The 27,452-nt window shown below is 38.0% G+C and overlaps 1 protein-coding gene across 1 annotated transcript in view; it reads right to left on the bottom strand.

The window, feature by feature from the left end:
* The window catches only part of LOC117172910 (protein unc-79 homolog), a 600,505-nt gene that overhangs the window by 21,958 nt on the left and 551,095 nt on the right, over positions 1–27,452 (bottom strand). Inside the window, exon 12 of the mRNA XM_033361204.1 lies at positions 23,349–23,471. Coding sequence (XP_033217095.1) covers positions 23,349–23,471 — 123 coding nt within the window. The remainder of the gene's footprint in view (positions 1–23,348; positions 23,472–27,452) is intronic.

Below are 27,452 nucleotides of genomic sequence, written 5' to 3'. Positions count from 1 at the left end.
TTTTAAGGGGTTATGAGACCTAGTTAGATGAATAAAATAAAACATGTTTGAGGCCAATCTGTAGATGGCCCAAAAACCGGCCTTATTGACCCTCCTCCTTTATCTTGTTCATATTAATTGCGAGCAGTGGAATTTTTTTCCTGATTCTTGAACTTAAATGTATAACGCACATAACCACAGAAAAAATTGTATTTTCTGACCGAGAAGTAACTGGAATTTGCCTTTGCTTTCTTAAAAGTTAACTAAAAATAGGCTAATTAATAATTAATTTCAAGTTTTTAATATTTTATCAAAATATAGATATTTAATAATAAAATCTAAAAATTTAATGAATTGATCTTTGATGGCTGATTAGAAATTAATTTTTAAATTAAAAGTAATCAGAATATTCATTGTAACAAAAATTGTTGTTTAATTGAAAATTTTTAAAAGCGGTTTTGGAGGTTAATTTTTGATAGTGACTACTTCATAAAACATTGCATGGATTTAATTTTCATGATCAAGTGGAAAATGGAGAGTGCACGTGACGTGATCTTGCTCTTGTATAAGTGTACTGTAAATTTGTTATTTTAACGTTTTTAAACTCTATTACGAATGTGTCAGAGAACAAAGAAAAAACAATATTAGTAACTGTTAGAGAGCCGTTGTTTCACAATTGTTTTAGAACTAATTAATTATGTGCGTTATGTAACAATCGTTTCGAATTTGTTCTACAGTTGTGCTGTCAGAATGTCAAATAGACCTTCTATAGAACATTGTTACAAATGCCATATTAAAATTAACGACTGAATTAACTGTTTGTGTATTTTATAACGAAAAGAAATAATTCTACTAACTTAGTATTTGCTGTAAACACAATTTATTGAAAAAGGAGAAGCCCAGCTATACTTTTATAATTATATTATAAATACCGAGACATACCGACACTAGAAGACGGTTTGGCGTCACGCTCAGGGATCAGGACTAGATCTGCACCCCTTCGGTATTTTGTAGTTCAGGATCCCCCCATCAATAATATACGTGTCTCTAGGTCGAAAGAGGAATACTTTTTCGTTGCTGTTTCGTCCAAAGCCGCTTTTTGTGCATGCTAAAGGAGACTTACGGGCATTCGGGAACAGTTTGGCGCAACGCTCAGGGTTTATGCCCAGTTTTGTGCTCAAGAATTGGTATGTCTACTCTAGCGCGCACGAAAATCGACCTTTGGTGCGATCCGGACGAAAAACTGTCAATTTTTTTACTTTTTGGCCAAAGAACTTTTTATCGGGGATTTCATGATCTACAGCATATCCAAAATTTATAGAAATCCACCGAGACCTTTTTTCAATGTATTTTGCTGGGGGTCCTTTCGAGAATAGCTCTACTCACTAAAAGTGTAGAATAACGAATGAGAATCAGAGTAGCGCCATTTTTCTTCGTCTCATATGAGATTCGGGATACCACTCGCATCAGGAAACTGGAACTAAATAGAAGGAGAGTGAAAGCTGCGACCGAGAAAGCGAGATATCTATTAATATTGTAGGTGGCATATCCACCCCTTATCGGTCTCTGCATGAAATATGAAAACAAGGCAGTACAGAGGAAATTTATAAAAATATTATGTTAATTTGAAAGGAAATCCCGTATACTGGCAAGTAGTTTCATTCAGGATCGATGACCTAACATTCCAATTTTAATACAGGTCGAGAGTTTTCTGGCTTCAAGTTTTTTTCGATTTAATGTAAAATTTCAAATACAAGCCTTAGAACTCTTATATTCTCGGCTAGTATTGCGACTCTTTGCAGATAGCCAATCTATTCGTTTCGTTACTCTAACCTTATTTTCCACGCAAAGTTTGAAAGATAAATACCGTAGTTTCAATGTTTTGTACGGGGTAAGGAAATACCCCGTCACAATTCCTTCTTGACAAAATTCGGACCACTAGGACGAATATCAGGTAAGTACGTTCCTCTCTCGATCTGTCTCAATTTTTCTAAACAAAGAAAATGGCAAATTATCCTTATAACATTTGCAATTTAAATACAAATGAAAAATGTATATGCTTTAAATTTATATCATTTTGAATATTTGTTTAAGAGCCTACCAAACTGTAGAGTTTGTCTAAGTACTCTTCTTTATTTATGAGATCGTATTAAATTTTTTTCGTGCTGGAAAATGTTGTATTACTTGTGCTTCTTTAGCACTCAAAATTCTGTACACAGAAGATATACAAATTAAAATGAAGTCGATACATTTTAACATTACCATTTTAAAACTTTTTTAACACTTTTTTTAAAACTTCCCTGGGACAAGTTATTAGATTTTAGGCTGCGCTTAAAACTCTAAAATTCTCAATTTTTATTTGAATCCGGGACATAGAATTGAACGATTGCGCGTAAGATTCAAAAGTTCCGAACCGCGAAAGGGCAATTAGAATTTCGCCGCTCAGGAAACGTAGGAATTCCAGGAGTGATCTTAATGAAATAAAAATCCACGTGAAACTGCAGAATTGATTTATAGTCGATGCGCCCTGATGATGCATCGTAGGGTGATAATAGTGGGAAGAAATTTTAGATGTACAAATGTAATTGGTCAGAGAAATTGCACGATTTCGGTGGCGAATGTTACCATGGCGATTTTCTTGCAACGAAAGCAAGATTCAGATAGCCTGAATCAAGTCACTCACCTTCATTTTTGAAATTGCTACAAAAATAGTTGTGACAAAAATTTCTTTGTTCTCTTTCTAAGAATTAGACATGATGTTGCCAATAATTTAGAAATTTGCTGAGTTGTTTTAAGTTTGTATACTGTTGCATAGAGAACGAAAGAAATGGCGAACGCGCAGATCTGTGATACATCGGCGAAGCCATAAGGTAAGATTGACGCTTACTAGTGTGCGTAAAATAGCTAGCGAAATGCTTTTTCCTTCCATATACGTGCAAGAAAAACCAAGCGCGTTTGAGTTTATATGAGCCACGAAATGAGCACTCATGCTTCCGTGTGTATGTGGATCCATTATCACTAATGTGTTTTACTCTTTCACAAATATTATATCTTTTCGGCTATCATTCTTCATTCCTTGCCATTACAATTTAATTTATTTCTGACCTTGCTTTTACCTAGTTTTTCCACCTCATTCTGTCACACATCTATTTTATTTTTTGGATTTTATTCTCTCTTTTTCTGTTTTAATTTTTGTCGTGCTTTTTAACTTGAGAATACTTACAATTAACTAAGATTAAAAACTAGATGAACCCGACATCATAAATTTAAACAATCCAGAAAATTGGAAGCTTAATTGATTCTCCATCCTTTCATTATTTCGAAATGTTTACCGTAAGTGCTTTGAGAACCTCAATAGTTTAAATCACAGTTTTCAATTTAAGTTGGAATATAGACTCGTAAGGGGGTTGTGGGGCAGATAGAAAATATGAGAGAGGACATAAGGTTCAAACATAAGAAATAGGGAAAGGAGGTAAAAGAGCTGGGAGAGAAAGAAGGATTAGAGAGTTAGGTGGTGTCGGTGAAGAAAAAAAAAAGAAATTATGGAGTGGAACCAAACGAGGAAAAAAAAACCTTAAGAAGGTGGTGGAAAGGTATTCAAGAGAGAAGGAGAAGGAAAATAGGGAAAGGATAAGAGAAATAGAGTTGAGAATGAAAAGAAATGGCAGTCAGGAAAAATAATAAAGTTAAAGACAAGGTAGGGAAATTTTGACTAGAGGGGGGAAAGGAGACGAGTGGCGACTGGGTTACAAAGCAGAGGAGTGAAGGGAGGGCGGCGGACGTAGGGTATCGAAAAATAAAAGAAAATGAGAAAAGTTGGGTATTAGACGAGGAGAAGCAAGTGTTGAAGAAAGTGCAGCAGAATTTCTTAAGTAGGAAGTAGGGGATGGGGTTAAATCAGAGTAGAGGAATGGTAAAGGAACTTAGCAAGGGAAATAGAAAATGAGATGTAACAGGGTAATGAAGAAACATAATGGATTATGGAGGTATATCCAGGAATTTGATGTGGTTGGACTGGTAGATACGTGGGCAGAGAGAAAGAAACGGGATAGAATAAATTCTCAGTTGGCAAGGAGACGGAAGAGGAGAAGGGCCTGCATATAAGGGCAGACAAGATAAGGGAGGCAACGTGTAAGCTTGTGACTGTACAGTAAGAATGGGACGAAAAAGGTTAATGAAAGGATGGAAGACTAGCTAGAAAAAAGGGAGAAGAGGGCATCATGGTACTGGGGGAGGAGGGGGAGGGTGTTTATGCAAGAATCAGGAGAAAACGAGGTCTTTACAGGTAAAAGTTATAGATTTGGAAAGATAAACAAAGGATAATACAATAAATAAGGAGGGTGATATTCAAAAAGACTGAATGGAAGATAGAGGCTGGACAGTGATGAATGATATAGCAGCAGGGGGCGAAGAGGGAGAGTATATATATCTAATTACGGTAGAATTGTCGGTGATAGAGTATGTAGTCATGAATATGCAAGTGTCGGAAAAAACGTTGAGATTTGCAGTGGAAGGGAGGGTAGAATCGGACCATCAGCCATTAGGGTTGAGGATTAGAGCGCAGTGCGGCGGAAAACAAGGTGGAGAAGAGGTTTCGTTGTTGAAAAGAGTGAGCTGGACGAAGTAGGTGTGATAGTGAATGTAAACATATGAAAAGGAAAGTGAAAAAAGTATAAAATTGAAAAGAGGGAACTGCGAAAAAGGAGGAGTATGTAAAAATGAGAAAGAATTTAGGATTAATGTATAAGAATTAGGAACAGGAAAAGGAGAAAGATCTAGAAGAGGAGTTGAAAAGTGCTAATTCAGAAAGGATGTGTAGAAGTTTATAAAAAGATGTAGGGAGCGTAAAGTAGGTATGAGGTAGAAGATAAAAATTCAAGAGTTAATGGACTTTTGTAAAAAATCGTTTCAGGGCTCAGATTCACGTGAACAAAATTATAGAAGTTGAAGAACGAGAGAGGCAAAAGTCGAAAAGGCTGCATGGCGAGGAGATAAATACACAGGTAGAGAAGTTTAGAAGGTGGAAGGAAGCAGGGCTGGACTGGATAGAGGATGAAGCGTAGCAGTGTAGTACACAAGAGTTCAGAGAGAGGTTGGAGGAAGGAGTAAAGAAAGTATGAAGGGCTGCGAGTCTCACAGAAGGGTGAAGATAGGGTTTAATAGTACCACTGTATCAGAAAGAAGGTAGAGATAGATAGCAAAATTACAGAGAGATAACGTTAACGAATACGGCGTACAAAGTATACGCGATGGTGTTGGCAGAGAGGCTATGGAAGGACGACAAGGGAAAAGAAATATTGTTAGAGATGCAGGCGGGATTTAGGACGGGTTGGAGCACTATCGACAACATCTACGTTCTGCAGCACGTGAATAGGGGGAGGTTTTTGGAGCAGAAAGAGTGGTAGGAGGAGTCAGGGTGGGAGGAGTTAGCATATGTTTACTCGTGTATGCAGATGGCATAATGCTGCTAGCAAAGAGCGAGAATGACTTAAAGAAGATGATGAATAGCGAATGTAGCGATGAGACAGGTTTGGAGACTGGGAAGCAACTTTTTCGCACATAATTTTGGGAGAACAATACAAGTATTCGAGTCGTTACTGAGAAGTGTCTTATTTAATGTAGTGGATGTTTGGAAAGAGAGGAAGCAAACAGGATGTAGAAGAGTAATGTAAAATGGTTACTGGGGTTGTTAAGGGATACGCCTTATTACATTGTCAGTAGAGGGAAGGGGAAAATAAGATTAGGGATTATAATGGAAAGTCGAGGGCGTAAATGTGAGCAGAAATTTTTAGAAGAGGGGGGAAGTAAGCTGGTTAGATTTTTTCGGTGGGAAAATGAGAATAGATGAGGAGGTGGGAAAATGGGTGTTGAAAGTGAAATGTATTTTAGAACGAATGGGTTGCCCATGGATAAAGTGACAAGAATACACGAGGAAGGATAGAAGGTATATGAGATGTTTAAGATGAACGGCATTACGAGAGAAAAGGCAGAAGCTGCTGCCAGTGCCCTACTGACTACTAAATATACAAGGTGTTCAGTTCATTTTGCATGCACATTGCCTGTACCTGGGACAACAATAGGATGAATAGATGCATGAAGCACTGTCAATGATGAAGACTCTTTCACTTTTTTTCTCGCATCACGACGTCAGGTGGATTAGCTCGGATGTAATGATCCGTTTGAATAGTAACATGCCAATTTAAGATGCAATCTTTGTTTTGAAAAACGGGAATTAGAATCTACCTATAGAAAGACATATATACTTACATATATACTTACATATATACTTACTTACAAGAAAGTATATTCTCTTTGAAAAATATTGCGACAGTGAACAATAATCTATGCGATAGATTCGTTGGTATCTCTACATAATCAGAACCGTTCATACACGTCCTGTTGTAAAACGTGTTTGCAATCATTTCTGGTGCTGCAAACGTTATTCTGTATCGCAATAACGAATCCTTGCATATCTATGCATAGAATATCCTTCCTCAACCACATATTGGATGCCTCACTATCTACTTCATGTGGATTAAACGGTTTGAGGTGCACACAGTGGACAGCTTTCTGTCTCTATTGTATTTTTAATTCCTCTATGGTTTCTGCCACGTTATTCAAGGCCTCAAATTATGATAAAAATAAGGGCGTGTAGTTAATATCCGCTTTATAGATAGTGCTGTAAAGCGCAACATCGCGTTTGCTGTTAAAGTAGTCTTGCAAATGTATAAATACCTACTTACACCGTTTTTTGACATATATGTCCCTATATATGACCCTATATGTCGTTGCAGCACTACATTTCACTTAATCTGAGTCTCGTAATTAAGGCAGTCGTTAGGCTTGTCTTAACTATCGTATGCTGAATACCCTTAGATTCAAGAATACCCAGATATTTATGTGACTCGCCCGCAGCAATTGCCTCGATGTCATTCATGTGCAGAAGATGAGTCACTTAATGACCATGCTCATTATCATGTATTTTGAACCCACGAGACATGCTGTTTAGTATTTTTCTCAATGGGTTCAACGCTAAACAGAACCATAGTTTACTGAAAGAATCTTCCTGAAATATACTCGTCGTAATACCTATTCATCTAGTTACCCTTGGTTTTCCATAAACAAAGTACTTGATTCTTGTACCACAAACCCTTGTCGCGCGACTTAGAAAACCAATCGTGCCTGGGCAGATATTGTAAAGCTTTAAGACTTCGAACAAATAATCATAATAGTCGACGCGCGCTTGTAATCAATGTATGTTATGTGTGCGTTCCTTTGATGCTAACGAGCTTGAGTCATAGCAACAGCGTCTATAGTCACTAGATCTTTAATGCCTCGCGAGTTTTTACAACATCATTTCTGTTTTTCTGCAAGGATGTCATTCTTGTCGCAAAAATAATATACCTTATCTGCAATGATAGCTGTGAGATATTTATAAATTCCTAAAAAATAGACTATTATCTTGCCAACGTATCATGCACACTCGTCAAGTACTTACCATAAGTTGCACACAGTGTCCGGACCTGCAGCTTTTCAGTTAATTGCCCTTAAAACAAAGATTCTAGCTTCCTTATTTTATTTAAATTATAACAGACGAAAGACTTTAATTGACTTTTCCCAGCGTTATTAATTTATTTTTAAATGGCGCCAGGCAATCGTCAGTTTGCCGCCCTGCTAGAAAATAATTCTGACCAACATAAGAGCATTAATAATTATTAACTAAAATAACGTTTTTAAAATAAATTTGTTTAAAGCTTGAGCCCATTATTTTGGCGGAGTGGCATAGGGACGTAAAAATGTTCCGCCCTGGAGCGTCAAACAATTAATATTTCTCCGCGTCTACTGACGCTATTAGGAGAACACATGAGCGATATCACGTATATTGCCTCTACGAAGACAGGACCCGTTTACAAATAAATACAAATAAAAACAAGACAAACTAATTTGCAGGTGACACCTATAAAATTAAAACTAACCCACCCTTAGAGAAAACCCTAGCAGTTGTTCCCCTCTGCCGCCATACGAGAACAACTCAGGTTGTAGACGGCTTAATGCCATACTATAAAAAAACATTACCAACTCCAAATCAGAACTTCACACTGTCATGTTCACTGAGCCAAGTAATAACTCTGCCTAACGCGACAAGTATGGTTTATGGCCCTTTATTTGAAAAGCGCAAAGTGCCCTCCCATTATCATTAGCCAATTCATAGACTAGAGATGAGCGTACTCTCATAATGCGGAAAGGATAATGAAAACGCTTATTTAGTTATTTAGACGCTCCATACGGTTTATCTATTTTTCTCTATCGGGCTCACGAATATTATCGGGGCACTCCTCGGAGACTAACTTTTAGTCGCAATTCCCTCTCACAATTTAAGAAGGCTGGACTCACTTTAGTGGTAGTATTAACCGCGGAATAATTTACTGGGCTCGTGGAGAGACGGATACCATAAAATCTGTTTAGTTCAGAAATGATTTTATTGATGAACTCCAGCCCGCTATCGGCTTAGACTACCTCAGGTTCACCCCACCTCGAGGTAACCAGGTCCTCCAAAGCCGTCCCCAAATTTTTGGCGTGGGCTGCTCGCAGGGCTTAACACTCGTTTCACTTAGTTAAGTAGTCGTGGGAGGACACAAAATAACAGCTGTCTACTACCCTTTTGCCCATTAATCCAGGACGAGCCTGTTGTGGAATTTTTGTGCGCTGACAAGTATCGCACTGTTTGACGTAGTTCAAAGCGTCCCTAAAATTTCCAGGATAATAATTAGATGCGACAGCTCTAGAATAGGTCTTTTTGGCCACTAAGTGACCTGTCTGCGGTAGATCAAGTGCCTCAGTTAACACCTGCTGCCGTTTCTCGACCGGAACCACTAATTTCCATGCTTCTATATCTTCTACGATTGGGTGTATGAGAGGTTTGGTCTAAATGCATATATTTTTCCCTTTAGAAATTTCCAACCATGGTACCTTCTAGGGAAATTTAGTACATCCCTAACTCGACGGGAATACCACGGATCGTCAATTACTTCCGCTCCACACACCCTGGCGACTTCATTCCCCTTATACATATCCACCTCAAAATTTGAGAGGCTACCCATTTAGGCACCATGGATAAGCGAGTGAATGAAATAGCGCATCGATACTAATTTCCGCGAACAGACTTATATCCGTTTCTTCAGTATCTATCTCTTCACATGGCGGTATTTCACCAGCTACTTCCATAAATTGTTAAGTTACCCCGTCGCCTTCCTAGATCGCCATTTGTACATCATCGACTACTCTAGAGTCCCTTGAGCTCATGCTATGATTCTCCTGCAGTACATCCTCGCACAATAATATATCTGCTAATCAGAGAGGATTAGAGGTACTAATACAAGCAAGGGAACCCTCTCCATATTCTATTTAAACTGTAGGTTTGCGTTATATGAACATATTGGCTCCTTCAGGTAATCACATTATTAACCGGTTTTTAAATTAACGGAGCTAAAATAGTGAAGGTCGGCACTTGAACGCAATCCGTATTATCCTTTGATAATTGGACTACGTTAATTGTGAAGAGAGGAACCATGGGCTCTCATCTTATTTCTCCTGTTTGTTTTCCTTCGCTTGGCATTGGGGCAATCGGTTTTAATATTCCTTCTGTCCAACACATTAACAATATTCACGCTTTCCTCAGGACATTTAAAATAGGGGTGGCCTAACTTTTTGCAATTCCTACATTTATAGTGCCTGTACCTTTCCTCAGAATTAGTAGTGCTCGAACCTATTCCTGTAAGTTGTTCATTCGTGGAATTCGACATATCTTTGTTAGAACATGGGTTTGAATTCCCTTTACTTTTTATTTTATATTCTTTAAGTTGTTTTGCTAAACTAGCAACCATTTCGTTCAAGTTCTTCAAATGACCTAAAAGCTCTAAGCCTGATTAAACATCTGATATGAAGGCGCATATTGCTATAAGCTCTATCTAGCTGTTCCTCTAGTGTGATTGGACGCGGGTATAATATATTCAGTCCCATTATGTACGTTAAATAACCCATACTAGATTCCTCCTTGCCCTACCTAGGTGCGATTATTTGTACCTCTAGTCGCTTTTGATAATTAATGTCCCCAAACCTATTGCAAAAATCGTACTTAAATTGTTGCCAAGTCCTCCGCAGGTACCTGTTATTCCTAATCCACACTAGTTTTATACCGCCTAAAGGGAAAGGCATTACTATAAGAACATCTTCCTCATTTAGCGAATCTATTGCCCACCTATCCTCCACTCTGTCTAAAAATGTCATTACACTCGTATCACTTTGCTCTGTAAACCTAATATTACACTGCCATGCGATATACGATAAACTTTTTTTTCCTCTCCTAGAAGGGGTACTCGCTTGTCGGTAAGCAGTAGGTTCTTCAAAATGTGGGTGCCGTCACAATCCATGTGGTTCGCTTGTCCCTATGTTTAATGGTTTGAAGAATGTGTGATTCTAACCCCTAACAAGACCTGTCTACTTGGTATCGGTATCGCCTCATTAACTAAATAAATTGGAAAATATGTTGTACGTGCCTTATTCCCTATATCTGGTTGCGGCAAAAATTATGCCTTATCAGGAAGTGGGTTTTCTAAAATGTATACCACTCTCTAAATATAACCTGCCTAGGTCTTCAAAATCCAAAAGCCTACCCATATCTACGTAAGTCGCTGATGAGAGGGGAGGCTGCAGTCCTGTTCTATCCTCATCACTCCCGACTATCCCTAAATATTGTCAGCTAACTATAGGGTATGAATTCCCTTCGAAAGTCGCCCTTTAGGAAGTAGGGACTGATATACTTTGGGAGATTTGCTTCGGAAGAGGAACTGACCTTCCTCTTGTGATTGGAAATTGAAGGTGTTGAACCAGTAGGCCTATTATCCAGTATTCTGCTTGTAATCACCGTATTTGTATTTCTTGTAATAGTAGTCGTTGACGCTATTGGGGTCCTGGGAAGTCCCCCCCCATTAAATGGAGTTCCACCCCCCCCCTCCCGGCATAAATATTTCGCCTGTAGCTACATAATCATCAAGCTCTATTCACGACCAGCTTATATCCTGCTCGGCCATGTTTAAAAAAATTTCCTTTGGAAATATTACAAAAGTTAAAAAAAATTAATTGTTTATCAAATATATCTCTTGTTAGTTAATCTATTCACTTTTCTATTATTGGCACAATTAAATAATTGAAGAAACAAATCACAGTAGTCGGATTTAATGAGCAATCAATTAAACGAGTATGTAAAAAAAATTCTAATCAAAAGAGTCATTATTTCCAATCATTTAGATTGGAAATAATGAGTCTTTTGATTAGAATTTTTTTTACATACTCGTGATATAACTGTCGAAAACCTTTTCACTCACCACTTGTAACTTATGCGTGTATAGGCTAGGTGTACGAGGTGTGTTCAAAAAATAAGGTGACTTTATGGTTTTCTTAAAAAATATTCATTTATTCCTCAATATTTACGTTGTCCCCTTCAAAGTAATCTCCCTCAGATGTCATGCACTTGTGTCAATGCTTTTTCAAATCATCGAAGCACTTCTGATAATAATTTTGTGGTATAGCCTTGAATTCTTTCAGCGATGCAGTTTTTACCTCCTCAATCGTTGAAAATCGATGTCCTTTCGTGGGTCTCTTCAGTTTTGGGAAAAGAAAAAAGTCACTGGGGGCCAAATCCAGTGAATGTGGAGGTTGAGGCATGACTGTGGTGCTGTTTTTGGTCAGAAAATATTTCACAAGCAACGATGAATGATGCATTATCGTGATGCAAAAGCCATGAATTGTTTTTCCAAAGTTCCAGACGTTTTTTGAGTATCGCCTCTCGCAAACGGCGCATAACTTCAAGGTAATACTCCTTATTGACCGTACGACCTTGCGGTAAGAATTCCTGGTGCACTATGCCACGGTAATCAACGAAGACAGTGAGCAAAACCTTCACATTTGAACGAACTTGACGTGCTTTTTTGCGGTCTTGGAGACTCAGGATGCTTCTACTGAGACGATTGGGCTTTAGTTTCGACGTCATAACCATATACCCACGATTCAACCTCAGTTATAACCCTTTTGAGAAAATCAGGATCATTATTGACTTCATTCAACATCTCCTGAGCGATAGTCATGCGATGGATCTTTGAATCAAAATTAAGCAGTTTTGGAACAAATTTCGCTGACACACGTCTCATTCCCAAAACGTCCAAAAATATAGCATGGTATGAGCCAACCGATATGCCAACATCTACAGCAACTTCTCTGATGGTAATTCGGCGATTTTTCAACACGATTTCTTCCACTGCTTGAACGTTTTCATTTGTTGTTAACGTGCTGCGACGTCCAGGGCAAGGTTCATCTTCCACATCCTCCCGGCCTTCTTGGAACAGCTTGTACCACTTATATACATATTTATTACTCAGAGTAGACTCACCGAATGCAACTGTCAACATTTCAAGAGTTTTAGAGCACTGGATTCCATTTTTCACACAAAATTTAATGCAAACTCTTTGCTCCATTTTTTTCGAAAGAAGAAATTCGCCGAACACGCTTAACCCTTCTAAACTTATACGCCTCTGCCAGAAAAATAACACGAGCTATAGTCAAAACTGTGAACTTATGATCGTGACGAGTGTACCAACACAACAAAGAAAAAAATTTAAAACTTGATTGTACGTAGCCCGCGAAAATTGAAAAGTCACCTTACTTTTTGAACACACCTCGTATGTTTCACTGCAGCAGTGAACCGTGTCGTGGTCTGTTCGAAGTGAGCTTACGCGAGTCGAGTCGAGTCCGGGCCTTCGTAACTGATATCCATCCGCGTGATTCTATTCACGTTTAGAAAAATACCACCAGTCGGAAAATTCCACACATTCTTTTAATTAAATTAAAGGGCGAGCACTCGATACTTTTCCGGGGACACCATTTAAAAAAAAATGATTGCCCTTTCTGACATATTAAAAAAAATCACATTTGGTATGTCAAATCAGTGGTACAATAAACAACAAAAATCATAAAATCAGTTAAAATGAAGACTGTGGCTTCTTCATTATATTTAAATTATACCAGACAAAATACTTCAATTCACTTTTCGCAGGGCTCTTAATTTATTTTTGAATAGCGCCAGACATACTTCACTTTGCCGCCTTGCAGTAAAATAATTCTTACCAACATAAAAAACATTTATAATTATTGAGTGAAATAGCGTTTTCAAAATAATTTCTTTTAAAGCCTGAGCCCATTATTTCGGTGAATTGGCGTAGATACTTGCAAATTTCACAAAATAAAAACATCTGAGAGGTCTGTAAATAATTCAACCAATTGATTCAAAACAAATAATACTTAAAAGTTACATTTATTAAAATCCGCTGAGGAAAAATCCTTTCAAGAACAATTTCAGCGCAAAACGGCCAAACCCAAGTCTTTTTATGAAGAAAAACGATATAGGACTACTTCTGGCTGACAAACTAAAAGTTTCTTCGTGTCTACTGACGCCATTAGGAGAATACGTAGGCGATGAAGTACTTAAAAAAACAGACATTAAAAATAAATAAGATAGGAAAGCGTCCCATATTACGACAATGGACATCCAGGAATACGGCAGTAAACAATCGAATAGAACTGAGCTTCATTTTCAAAATCAAAGTACACTAAAAGTACACTCTGGCTACAGAATCGACTAAAACGCAGGTTCAGTACGAGGCTCAACCGAATACGGGTTACGGCTAGCTTCTTTCAACGGCGCGCAGGTCGCCAAATTCTCATCCAAATTCCAACTTGGTGAACAACTCACGGTTATGCCTGCATCTGTGCAACTTCAACCCGTCTTACGTCCTCGTCGCCCGCACAGATGTTCCTTGATGATAGTTTATGCTCCAGGCGAACCACTTCCTTCTCAATTTCCCCCTAGTTTCGGTGAAACGATAAAATTAAGAAAAAACCCACCAAAATTAGTAAGAATGCCTCTTATTCGTTCTCCCCATGAAGATCCCATGAGAGTGTTTCCAACAAAATAGTAATGATGAGACATTTCAAACAAAACAAATATCATATCTTTCAATTGATGGATTTCGCTGCCTTTATGGTAATTTTGCTTTACACTCAATTCACGATAAAACTTTCTTTCATCTGTCTGAAAAGTTCCATTTTGTTGCCTGATTGAACTGCTTATTGGATTGTATCTAATATTGTTGGTATTAATGTTTCCATTTCCCGATTGTGGATAATTTTAGTAACATAGCTTAACAGCTTTCTGGCTCTATCTGTTTTCTAATATTGAGTCAAGGGAGAAAATTTGCACCTTACTTTGCTGACACTTATATCCAACCTGATCTTGCATGGTAGGTATGAAATTGCTGCACAGTATACAAGATTTTGTATCTCTAACGCAGTGTGTGTTGCGTTCAAATACATTATCCCTTTTATTCATTATCCCTAGTACCTACACCTTCTGCTTCAATTAGGTCTTTGTTGTTCATATCTTCCAAGGGAACTTTATCAATATGAAGCTGCTGTTAAACATTAATTTTCCTCGCTGCTATTTCAACAGTCGAAGCAATGTGTTTACACATATATAAGGTTTTTTATCTGCCAGATTCTGTTCATTTATAAACATCAATTGGTCCCGAAATTGTCCTAATATCTTTAACCTTCGCAAGAAGTTTTCTTAGTGCGCCTTCTTTTATATGAGGATAATTTGCAGTAAATTTTGTCATTAAAATATATTCTTTTTCATTAATGTTTTAAACTTTGGACTTTCATCATAGAGACGGACCAATTCCTCTTTCATTGTGGTATCCCACTTTTTCCTTTCCAACGGTACTTCTTTCAGAGTGGATGATTGCCAAAATCTAACGCTAGAAAAAGCAACCTCAGCAGGCACAGTTGATGTTTCACTGCTTGCCGTCTGTCGCAGATGTTCTTGTTGGCCGGCTGCTTGATTAGTGAGATCTACCTGACCAACCTTTGTTCAATGCTAGGAGGAACAGTGTTGATGGACCAGATGAAGTGATCCTAGAGAAAAAGCCTTTTGCATTTGGCTCCCGATGGACTGAGCCTAATGCTGTAAAACCGGTTTTTTTAGTAGGCTAAGAAATGAAGCTTTCATACCTCCAAGGCAGCCGATTCTAAGAACCACAACATAGACTTGGGAGCCTGCTCAGCTCAAGAGGAAAGAAGAGCGTGATATTTCAGGCGTTTCTCTTCCTCCGTTGCCGTGATATTATCATCAGCTGGTGCCGATAATTCAATCACGTAAATTATCCTGGTCTTTAGATCTTGGAGGACAATATCAGGCTTTGCAGCATTAATACGTTGAGTGGTGGAAAATGAAAAATTCTAGTAGATCTTACACAGATCATTCTCTGCAACGGACTCTAGTTCTCTCTGGGCGTACGTCAGGACGGGAATTAGATCATTACGATAGAAATGCCGAAGGTGGTAATATAGCAGTCATAGGGCCGCATTGTGTCTCTCTATGTACCCAAAGCGTGCGTACTTTCAGCATCCTGTGAGAACATGTCTAAGTGTTTGTGACTCTTGCTTGCACGCTCGGCGATTAATGTCGGCTCCTGGTACATTTCTTCTGCGCTTTCGGTAAACTAAGGTGCCTATAACCTTCTCTTAATAGACAAAAAGAAATACCTAATTCTGCGATCTCAATCCAGAAGATTTGAAAAATATGTTGGGCAGACTAACCGATAGCTCTTCTTTATGCATAATACCGTAGAACTTACCATGAAGGGGCTTGTTAGCATGCTCTTTTAGTAGAAGCGAATGTTCTGCTTTCAGTACACGACTCGGGAGCACTAAAGGTGTTAGTGATGCTAGCCCATGTGTAGTGTCGCTGGAATCAAATGGAATACCAAGCCCCTCTGCGGCTCTATCTGCAGCACGGTATAGAAATGCCGCAATATTGACGATTTTGTGTTGAAGTTCCCGTCGCATTAGAAAATCTGTGATATTTAGAACTGAGAACGCTGTTGCTAGAACCGCATATGTTTCTCCATTACCCAGACGTTGAAAACTATATCCACCTATGAGTTGAAGATGATGTACTTCACGCGATGATGTGTTTTATAGTCTTTCCTTAAAAAGAGGAGAAGATATTTAATCTAAGGTTCACTTAATTCATATTTACGAGAATTCATCAATCAAAATCGTCGAAAACAATTTGCAAAACATAATATCGCTTTCAATATAAATAGCTTGAACAAGCAAATCATATTCATTAGAAGGTACCAATAATCTGAATCTGAAAAGAGCGTCAGCATTGGGCAAAAACTGCGTTTCTTTGCACATTGATAAACCTTCATATAATGCCATAGGCCGTCAGAGACCAGGTCCTAGATAACCACCGCTTTTATTATAGTAAGGGGTAGCATTGTTGCGGTGAACGTCTTTCAGATGAATAGTGGAAGTTTAATCAAAAACACCAACTAATTGCATTAACAATCAAAGTCATATCGAGACCAATTTGTCAGTTGTGTTTGAACGCCTTGAAAATAAACCTGGCCTCCTATCTTTCTTTATTGAAGACGATGTTTTCCTTGTAGATCGAGAATTTAGAGATTGCGTTTGCACTCTATTAGAATATAGATAAGACGTACGAATGCCTTATCTAGTTGCAGGTGGGCTTCCCTTAAGTCATTATGAGGCAAACCTGTCTCTCTTTGTCAAAATTGCAAAATTTTTGTTTACGTCGTCAAAAGGCCACTTAAACAATCTTTCTGATATTTCGACAAGGTGTGAAAAAATAATTCTGCTTAAAATTTGATGAGCAAATATAAAATTTCGGCAGTGATCATAAAAGCTTTCTACATGATCATTATGTCTGAAAACATGTGAAAATTTAGTTTAAACATGTGAGTCCTAATGGAGGTCATAAATTTCCAGTCGACAGACATGTTAACTCCATTCTCTAAACGCCCGTGGTATTTATAAGAATACTCCGATGTTAATTTGTGCTTCAATACAATACCTTGTTTCTTCAAATGGGGTAGGTTTCAGTCAAAAATCAAGCCTGACTTACCAGAAAAAACCTATACTCTCGTGTATAGTTTTGTGTTTGATTCTTGACAGGTGCGAGAATTCAGCAGCTTATATTGCCTAAAGGACAGGTTGGGGAGCTTTGGTCCCATAGAATTTTTGCATTCTTAGTGACTACTTTTCATCAGTACAAGTTACATCCTGCAAGGCAAGAGTCCTACGATCCACAAGGATTTAGGCATCCTCCTTTTTCTGAGAATTTCGCGATATATTTTTTCAAGGATCGTTTTTAAAACACGCACATCTTGGGTTTCCGCTTGCGGCATTGAAAGATATTCACATTGCAAGATTGTCACAAGGATTTTAAGGTCTCCTTGGAATACCCCTCTCTTACATGTGGCATAGCTGGTAGTAACTTGTCTTTTGCCAGATGTCATAAAAAATCTTGTCCGCCTTGAGAGCATAAGCTCTTTTATCCATCTCAATATTTTTAGATGCACCTCCAGGCACACAAAAATCTTGATAAGTAGTTTATGGCAATACACCTGTCTATTAATAGGTTATTTCTGCTACCTGCCAGTCCTCTCTGCAACCTACCAGTCCTCTCTTGCATCCGCGTTGTTCAACTATTACGCTCAATACCAGATCGATAGATCTTAATATCTTCTCTTTGAGAAGGACAGTAAAAAGTTTGTAGCTAGTGTTTAAACAAGCTATAAGTCGGGAGTTCTCTGAACTTGACTAATCTTCGATCCTAGGGATTAGTAACGTGTATCTTTCCACTGAATACTGCGGGATGGGTTGTTCTCCGTTCCAGAAACTAGGAAATATACAAGCTAGATGTTGATGCGTAGAAATAAACTTCTTCCACTAAAATTTCCTGATTTTACCTGGATCTGGCGCTGAAAATTTCTTAGTTATAGTGATAACTTTCTACACATCTTCCGCAGTAATTAGTGGAGACTTCCGCTCTGTTCGTTGTCATAGTTGCCTCTGGAAAAAGTTACCAAAGAGTAATATATCTGAAGCTTCTTTATCTAACTTATAAAATCATCATAGACTTGTTCCGAGAAGACTTGAATCTCTTTTCGACTAGGAGAATTTTTAACAGCACATGACGTTTTGTTGTGCAGACGGGAAAGATAAGTAGAAAAGGTGGCATTTTTCTGAATAAACTTTACACGCCGTTCAAGGCGCTCTTTGGCAGTTGAAAGAGCCTTTATTTTTTTCTAATAGTGCTGTACCATGGTCAACAGTTTACACTAGCTTAGTTTGTGATTTTCCTTTCCGTAAGCTTAGAGCTAGTACCTTAACATTTTAATTTTAAACTGAAACTGTGCAATACACTCGCGAGTCTCACTCAGGAGTATTATTACTTCTACACTTTTACACAGGTGAGATTCCAGAGATAAGTACCAATAGGGAGCAAATCAGGATGATGGGTATTAGGTTCAGCTAATTTTTCCACCCTAAAAAGACTTTTTCGTGGATTTTTGACCTTTTAGATTTCATGTTGGCGTTATCGGCTATCTGAAAATCTGGTCTTTCTGAAACGAGTGGTATGTTCTCTGGAGGATCTTGCTCTTGTACTTAATAAATAGCTTCATACCCCCTTTACGCAAACATATACCTGATCTCTCAAATACTTAGGCGTTTTATAAGCATATGCTGCGTGCATATTGACTCAACGTTCATGTAACCTCTGCATTTATCATTTTTGTAACAGTCACCTTCTTCGCCAACATGTAAGATGTCCTCCTGAGCATGTCCCTCCTGAGTTGGCCAAATTATTTGAATTGATTTGCTTGTAGTTGGACGTTCAACTATGTGGTCGTACCCTCGGTTCTGTCCTATTTCCACTCCTAACTGAACCATGACCCCCATCTAAGACAGGCCTACTGTGGGTGGCATTGCACGATACTGGTTTACCACGTCTTGATGTAAAACATGTTTGCGATAATTTTTGGCACTGTCACCATTGTCCTGTATTGTAATGACGAATTCTTCCGTTTCTAGATACAGAATACCCTTTTTCAGCCAAATATTGAATGCCTCACTGTCCACTTCATGTTGATGTAACGTTTTGGGGTGCACGCTATGCATGGATTTCTGTTTCCGTTGCATCTCTAATTCCTCTATGGTTTCTGGCCTCCTTTGAGTACCAATTGAAGGGTGTGTGTCTGTTTAACTTTTCAAGGTCGGCGTTAGACAATTTGTTGATCCGGAATGAGTGCGTAAGGACAGGAATGAGATAGGGGTTGACTGCTCTGATTTTTTTAGCCGAGTTCACAGAACTCTTCATAATCAATCTGTGTCTCATAGTGAAGGCAATTGTTGGGCTTGTCTTAACTATCGCATGCTAAATACCGTTAGATTCAAGAATATCCAAATATTTACATGACTGGCCCGTAACCATAACCTCGATTTCATTTAAAAGTCGTTCTTTAACTCTGCTGTCAGTAAATTTCTTCTGGTTAAATGCACTATTCTGCATTTATCTAGTTCGCACTCCATGTGGATATCAATGGAAAACTGTTTTGTAACATCGAGTATTTGCAGCAGTTTTTGGGCTAAACTAGCGTACAGCTTCAGGTCATTCATGTACAGAAGATGGGTCACTTGATAACTATCATCATTATCCACAATTTTCGACTGCCAAAGAGGGCCTTAAATGACGAGGAATGTGGATTCAGGAAAATTCGACCTTTTCTACTCATCCTTCCCACCTGTTTAACAAAAAGTCACATTTCGCTTAAAATCCGTCTAGTCGAGAAATAATTCAAGTCGTCTGGGAACAAGTCGAGCCAGCGTGCAGTGCAATAGTTGAAAAACGCGGATGCAAAAGAGTACTGGCTGGTTGCAGACAGAGTCTGTTAATAGATAGATGCATTGCCTGGAGGTGCATCGGAAAATAGTGAGATGTAACAGAGAGCTTATGATCTTGTAGCGGATAATATTTATCATAACATCTGACAAAAAACAAGTGACTACCAGCTATGTCACATATAAAACGGGTTAATCCCAAGGAGACTCTTTAAGTCCGATACTTTTCTGTATCTCCCTCTTGCCTCTATCTATTGTGATACGAGTCAAAAGTTCTGGATATCTATGTGGCCCACCGAATAGAAGATAATTTAGGTTCAACCACCTGTTATATATGGACGACCTAAAACAACTTGACCATTAAACCTTCGCCTCTTCAAAAAGGAACCTTAAAATCCTTGTAACGGTGGAAAATATGTACTCTAAAGCAATTGACATAAACTTTGGACTGCACAAGTGTGACTGCGTCAGTCTATAGAAAGAAAGACTATAAATTACATCATCGCGTGAAGCACAGAATCTTCAACTCATAGATGGAAGTACCATACAACATCTGGGTAGTGAAGAAACATATGCATTTCTTGGAATATCGCGAGTCGCAACTCAAGGTGTGAGTGTGTCAAAAAGAGCCCTTAGAAAAGGTATCGCAAATTTCTCAGCAAATTTTGGGCTAATATTTTGACTGTTCCCATACAGTTCTCCACCTTTGGTACAGTAAAATGTAACGTCGATGAGTAGAAGCAACTTTACCGAAGCACAAGCAAGATGATGACAATCTATCAAACTCATCATCCTAGATCTTCCCTACCTCGTATATACCTCTCTGGAGAAAAAGGCAGTAGAGGTTTGCTGAGCTTAGAGTCTCTCTATGAAAAAACGGTTCTAGTTACAACCTGCTCAGTTCTGAAAATCACAGATTCTCTAATGCGACTAGTAAATCAAAGTGAAATTCGTCAATGTGGCATAATTTTTATACCGTGCAGCATGTTGGGCTGCAGAGGAGCTTGGTCTCCATTAGAGTCCAACGACACTACACATTTCTTAGCATCACTAAGACCTATGATGCTCAAAAGTCGTGTACAGGAAGAAAAATATTTGCTTCTAATATGAGAACCTGCTAGCAAGCCCGTTCGTGGTAAATTCTACGGCATTATACGTCGAGAAAAACTATCGATGCTTCTGCTGAACATGTTTCTCAAGTCTGCTTGATTGAGATCAGAGATGAAGGAATTTCTTTTTGTCTGGCAAGACGGCATTATAGGCACCTTTATTTTACCGTGAGAGCATAATGAATGTACTCGTGGGCGATACCAGATTCCGAGCGTGCGAGCAAAAGCCAGAAAAACTTTAGCATGTTTTCAGTGTATGCTCAAAGTATTCACTCTACGGGTAAACTGGAGTCCGTTTTGGAAATAATCAGTGTGAGATTTACTGGAATTTCTCATTTTCCACCACTCAGCGCATCAGTGCTACAAAAATTGACATTTTCCTCTAAGATCTGAAGACCAAGATAATTTACGTTATTGATTTCTCGGCACCAGCAGGTGGTTAATATCACGACAAAGAAGACAGAAAAACGGAAGAAATATCAAGCTCTTGTTTCCTTTTGAATTAAGTAGGCAGTACCAAGGGTACCAAGTCCATCTTGCGGTTCTCATAATCACCTGCCTTGGAGATATGGAAGCTTCATTTCATAGCCAACTCAATAAAATCACCGCTTGTCAGCATCAGGCTCAGTCCATTGCGAGCCAGATGCAGAAGGCTGCTCTTCTGGGATTACTTAACCTGGTCTATCAACACTGCTCCTCCTTACATTGTACAAAAGTCGGTAGCTCTAAACAAATTATCCAGAGGTGAAACTTTTACCTTTAGCTGCGCCGTCTGCTGCGTAAGATCATCCGCGGCTAGAGACCGCATTCTAAGGAACAGTATTATACAAAGTTCCCCGCTTAAATTTCCTGTTCCTGCTTACCTTATAGGATAGAAGGAGCAAGAGTGGTACGTTAATATTTCGTTAGCCCTTTAATTTATCTTTAGAGGAGGTCTTGAATATCAGGGTAGAAACCGCAGAGGAATTAGAAATACCATGGAGGCAGAAAGCTATCCACGGTGAGCAGACCGAAACGTTAGATCAACTTGAAGGGGATAGTAGGGCATCTAATACTTGGCTTAGAATGGGTGTTCTGTATTCAGAGGCGGAAGAACTCGTCATTGCCATGCATGGCAAGGTTCTCAGCACCAGAAATTATTGAAAACACGTTTTACATCCAGAGATGTTTGACCGTTGCTGATTATGTGGAAATACCTACGAATCCATCGAGCAAATTATTGTTGGCTGTCGCATAATGGCTCAAAGAGAATATACGCACAGACATAATTATGTAGTGGGAATTATACATCAACTTGACCTAAACAATAGGACTCTTAATATAATGGACGCCTTTCTATAGTGACATTCCAATGCCCGTTTTGGAAAACGAAGTTTACATTTTATATTGGAAGAGTCTACATAATCTACATTGCTTGTCCACTTAACCGAAATGTGCAGTCAACCTATACAACCAAGATCCATAAGTGTAACGAGATAAGGCATGAAGTAAAGACCATTTAGAGAAATGTGAAACATGTAGATACATGTTTAGATACATCCTATAGTGATTTCGGTTACAGGCAATGTGCACGCGTGACAAACTGAACATTTTGAACATTTACGAGTCTGTAGGGTACTGGCAGCAGCTCAGAAGGCGGTTATAATAAACACCTGTGGTTTAGTAAGAAATTTTCTCGACCATTGGGAAGCAAACGACTAACAACCTGTAGAGTGGCAGATGGTTGCTCTAAGAAAGCATCAATAGGTGACTGTTGTCACTTTTGACGCTCAAGGCCGCTATTTATGTATGGCAGCTATAAGGGACGAGCTCCAAATTACACCATGCTCTTCATTGTATACCTACAGCATCATCTCAGAACATTTCAATTAAGGCTACTTTAGAATAGTCGAAAATAAAAAATCAACGTAATTAAAAGTGGTATTTTGTTCACTTTATGAGAGTAAATAAAAGTTTCTATAAACTATGCGAGAACACATAAACCATAAAGTAACAATAAGGACACGGAGTGGTTAAAATATTTTGTTATGGTAGCTAGGGGGAGGAAGAAACCAAAAATTGTACAAAAAGTGTCACATAATATATGAACGAGCCCAGAAAAAAACATTTAATTTCTCCATTAATAAAAAACCTTTAAATTGGCTGAAAAATTATATATAGTATTAAAGCAAGGAATTCTGTTTACTTTGAAGTTGCATTATATTCGGATTTTTCGATCACTTCTTCATTAACATTTGTTTTTCGAAAGATTGCACATGCTGCCGCCAAGTGACAGGATAGCAAGTTGATATTATTCACTAGATAAATATGTTTCATGTGGTTCAAATATCTCAAAAATATTATATTTAATATTATATCTATTACCCTGTTGACTGAACCTGTCAACATTTATCGATGAATCTACTACTTATTACAATAAATTATAAATTTTTATATTACCTGATTCTGATGAAAACGTAGAATAGGAATCCACATTGGCATTAATTTATTTAAAAGAATTGATCCACGATCCAAAAAAATCTCAAGCAAATTGAGAAAGTGCAGGTTCACCAGTTCTGCCAGCTGTAAAATTCAATGAATAATTTTTCGTTGCACCTAGTGACAATGGAAAGAAATTTGTCTCCCATAGAACTGCCTACTTCTCCCACTGGTCACACAATAGTATATACTATTCACCGCACAGAAGAAACCGCTGTTCCGAATAGAACAAATGTTTGGTTAATTCGAAGCTACAACCCTGGCAGGCCGAAGGAACCGAATGGAGCCTCTACACAGTACCCATAAGACGCCATCAGGTCCCCATTCGGTTTATTTTAAAAAACTCGAAAAAACAGCAAAATCAACTTTTAAATTGTTGAAATTCGGATTCTGCGTTAAAATTTCATATAGAAGGTCACAGAATAATCGCAATAGTTTTTTTGCAACGGTAAAAAGTTAAAAAAAATATAAGACGTATAACGCCTGTTGAGTGCTACACTTCAAACGTATCGTATGTAAAAAGCAGTCAAATGGCGTTATGCGTCTTATATTTTTTAAAATTTTTTACCGTTGCAAAAAAAACTATTACGATTATTCCATGACCTTCTAAAGGGAATTTTAACGTAGAAACCGAATTTCAACAATTTAATAGTTGATTTTGCTGTTTTGTCGAGTTTTTAAAAAGGAACTGAATGGGGACCCAACGAGGTCTTTGCGGGTACATTGTAGAGGCTCCATTCGGTTCCTTCGGTCCGCCAGGGAACTTTCCTCTTGCTAAAAGAAACCCATAACTATAAACTTGTTTCAAAAGCGATTCCATTTGCACCTCCAAAGTAACCCTAATTTTATAGAGGCTTCTTTCAAACGTTGCGCTTGATGCGCTGCAGAGAACTTTCGGGAAAAGTATTTTCAAGGCAGACCGTTCTTACTGAAAACATTGCCTTGCCATAACCTCAATGAAACATGCATGAATTTTCTACTTTTTCACGCGAATTCCGAAGAGATCATATAATATCATATAACACTATGGGATCTGAATTTTATATTGAGGAACTATCAGCATATGTTTATTCAAGGAGCCACCCTTACGAGGAATACACAAAAATTTATTGCATCCATATTCTCAATTTTTTTAAAATTTCCGAAGAAAATTACTGCATGCTGATAATATATCCTAAATTGCGTAATTTTATATGCTGTATGAGTGAAAAACTATAACATCTAACAGTGGTTACTGGCAGTGTCCGTTATCAGTGACCTATTAATTCTACAACTGCCTACTGCCAAAATGTGTATACTCTCACTCTATAGTAAGAAGGTCCACACAAAACTTCAAATTAAGAACAAAAAATAACTTAAACATATTGGGCTTTAGCTATCATAAGTCTTAGGTTTTTTTAAAACCTGTTGCCATCGAGCGGCGAACTATTTCTTGAAACGGATCGATTTGTCTTGGTCCTAAAGGAAAAGGTCATGAGCGCCAGGGGTTACCAAAGCATATTGGGTACGGCGATGGAAACGGCCTGGCACCACCTGTTACCTAAAAGTAGCAATTTCTTAGGGATGAATTCCACGTGTTTACATGCGATTGAAAGTAAATCAATTTATGCAGAAAATAAGAGTTTAATTATTAGATAAAAGGAGTGCCTGTACACGGGAAAAATATGCCACTATATTAGTTCAATTATACCTTGGACTGATACGCTCCGCATAATTTAGAACTCTGTAGATAAAAGAATGAAACTGGATCTCTTCATTTAACTTGTCATTTTATCGGTTTGAGTATAGAACTGACGCTACTGCAATACCGAACTACATTGGTTTAATAAGTATTGACATGGAGCAGTTCTTTATGTAGAACTCGCAACATTCATAAGTTGAATATCAGCTGTTCTATAACATCGAGACATACACTGTTCCACTTTTTTATCGAGTACGTAGCGAAATCTGAGTCACAGCACGTCGGCAAAATAGAACTTTTACGATTCAAAATACTAAACGCGCTTCGTGCATACAACAATCAGCTGCGGTTCTAAAAATGCGAAAACGCAGCAGCTCCACGCATGAAATGCTCACATTAAAGTATCAAACAGCTCTAGGTGGGGTAAAGCAAAACTCGACCCGTTCAATAATTTCATACGTGAACGCTCGGCTTCTAAACAACAGTGCGTCGATATATGGTAGATATACTTGCTACGCTTCGCTGCTTTCGACTCTGTTGGTACGAATAACGACAAATATCTAGAATCGAACGAATCTGTAACGTAGGAGCTACGCGTAAGCAGTGCGCTGAGTTGAGGCTCTCAAATTTAGAGCATCTCATTTATAGTTTATGAATATTTGCAACAAAGAAAAATGTTAGGGAATTAATAATTATAAATCTCTCTAATGTTTCTCTTTGTATTTCAATATATTTGTTTTTTAATAAACACCTGTAATTGAACATCGTATTGGGGGGAACTAACAGGCGCTAGTCTGATAAGGCTGCACTAAATTTGGCTTATTCACCTTACTTTCACTTCTGCGCCCTTACCATGGGAATTACTGCTCAACTTTTTCCCTTATTCAATGTTTCAGGATGAAAATCTATAGAACGACTGATAGTTTAAAATCCTGTTATAATTAAAATAGACATCATCAATCCGCTTTTTGACATTCTACCGGCAATTTTTATGGTTATGTTTATAACTATTAACGAAACTACAACGGGCTTAGCTGATATAAAAAAGACAATTTTTTCACTAAATCTTTTTACAAGAAAGTTTCCTCTGTTATTTAGTTTCGTTTTTAAAAATGTTACATACGTTTTCAAAGCAATCATTTATTTATTTATTATATTTAAAAACAATACACACGTGTTAACTCATGTGAATTTCAAATTTCTATTCACTAGGAACTTCAGGGTTTTGCCGCCACTGGCTCTGCCTGTCATATCCGGTTAATATCAAGGTCATGTGTGTACCCAATACTCAACTCATAGCGAGTGTATTTTCAGACGAAATGATATCGCAGGTATCAAATATACGTCGTAAAATTTGCCAAGTGGGGCCGCCTAAAATTTTGTTTTTGCCAGTTTTATGGAAACTTTGCCCGATTGTAATGCTATTGGACTTCTTTATATTATACAAAGAGGGTTGCATCTAGTATAGCGAGTTGTCAAGATACATGAGCCCAAATATATTACGATTTATCTCGACATTTAACATTCAATTGTACGAGTACATAACTTCTGATAAAGTTAGCCAGTTTTACTTTTTCATGTAGGTTTTGGAAACGTTTTTAAACGTGGTTTACAACGAAACTCGGTTGGATTCTGCGAAGACTGTACCGGGCACACGAAAATACCATTATTTTGTACCCTATCCGAAATAGACTCTGATTTTCAAAAAATATTCATCATTTCATCAGCATGCAATTTTCAAGAAGAGGAAGATCACAAAGAGATCTCAATGAGCGATCGCTACAAAGTCAATATTACATTCAATAAAAAATAAATTATTAAGCTCTACTGTATGCGACAAGGGGACTTAAATCGCAAAGCACCCCACATTGTTAGGTTCGAGTGGATTAACACAAAGATAGTATCCACCACAAACATTAATTATATTATTATTAACTACCGTTTTTCTACAATGAAATCGTCTAGAAAATTTTATTTAAAAGTTTTTCAAATCTCTCTTTAACAAAAAAAAATTGAAAATAAAATAAAATTTTCGTTACACGTGAACAGAAAAATCATTTCAATCAAGTACTATAAGTACACTAGCCGTCCAACAAGACGAGCTCCGGCAAGACGATCCGCTCAACATAACGACGGGCGAACGCTCAACGAAACGACGACGGAGACCGTACCTCTATTCCCTCCACTTTCTTCTCTGCAATGCACACGACCTAATGTTTCACTTAACACATAAGTTCCCTCTACACCGCACACGCTCTCAGCGCAGAATAGTGGGGACCCCTTACGCCGCACAGTGGGGTGAAATCGGAAAACGAGGTTCAAAATGACATTTAGAACGCAATTATGCACCGATTTTAGAATTTTTTTTTTGAAAAATTCAGAAC

The sequence above is a fragment of the Belonocnema kinseyi genome, chromosome 5 (assembly GCF_010883055.1).
Source record: "Belonocnema kinseyi isolate 2016_QV_RU_SX_M_011 chromosome 5, B_treatae_v1, whole genome shotgun sequence".
NCBI lineage: Eukaryota > Metazoa > Arthropoda > Insecta > Hymenoptera > Cynipidae > Belonocnema > Belonocnema kinseyi.
The sequence above is the reverse complement of the archived record's forward strand: the minus strand, read 5'-3'. Positions and strand labels throughout refer to the sequence as shown.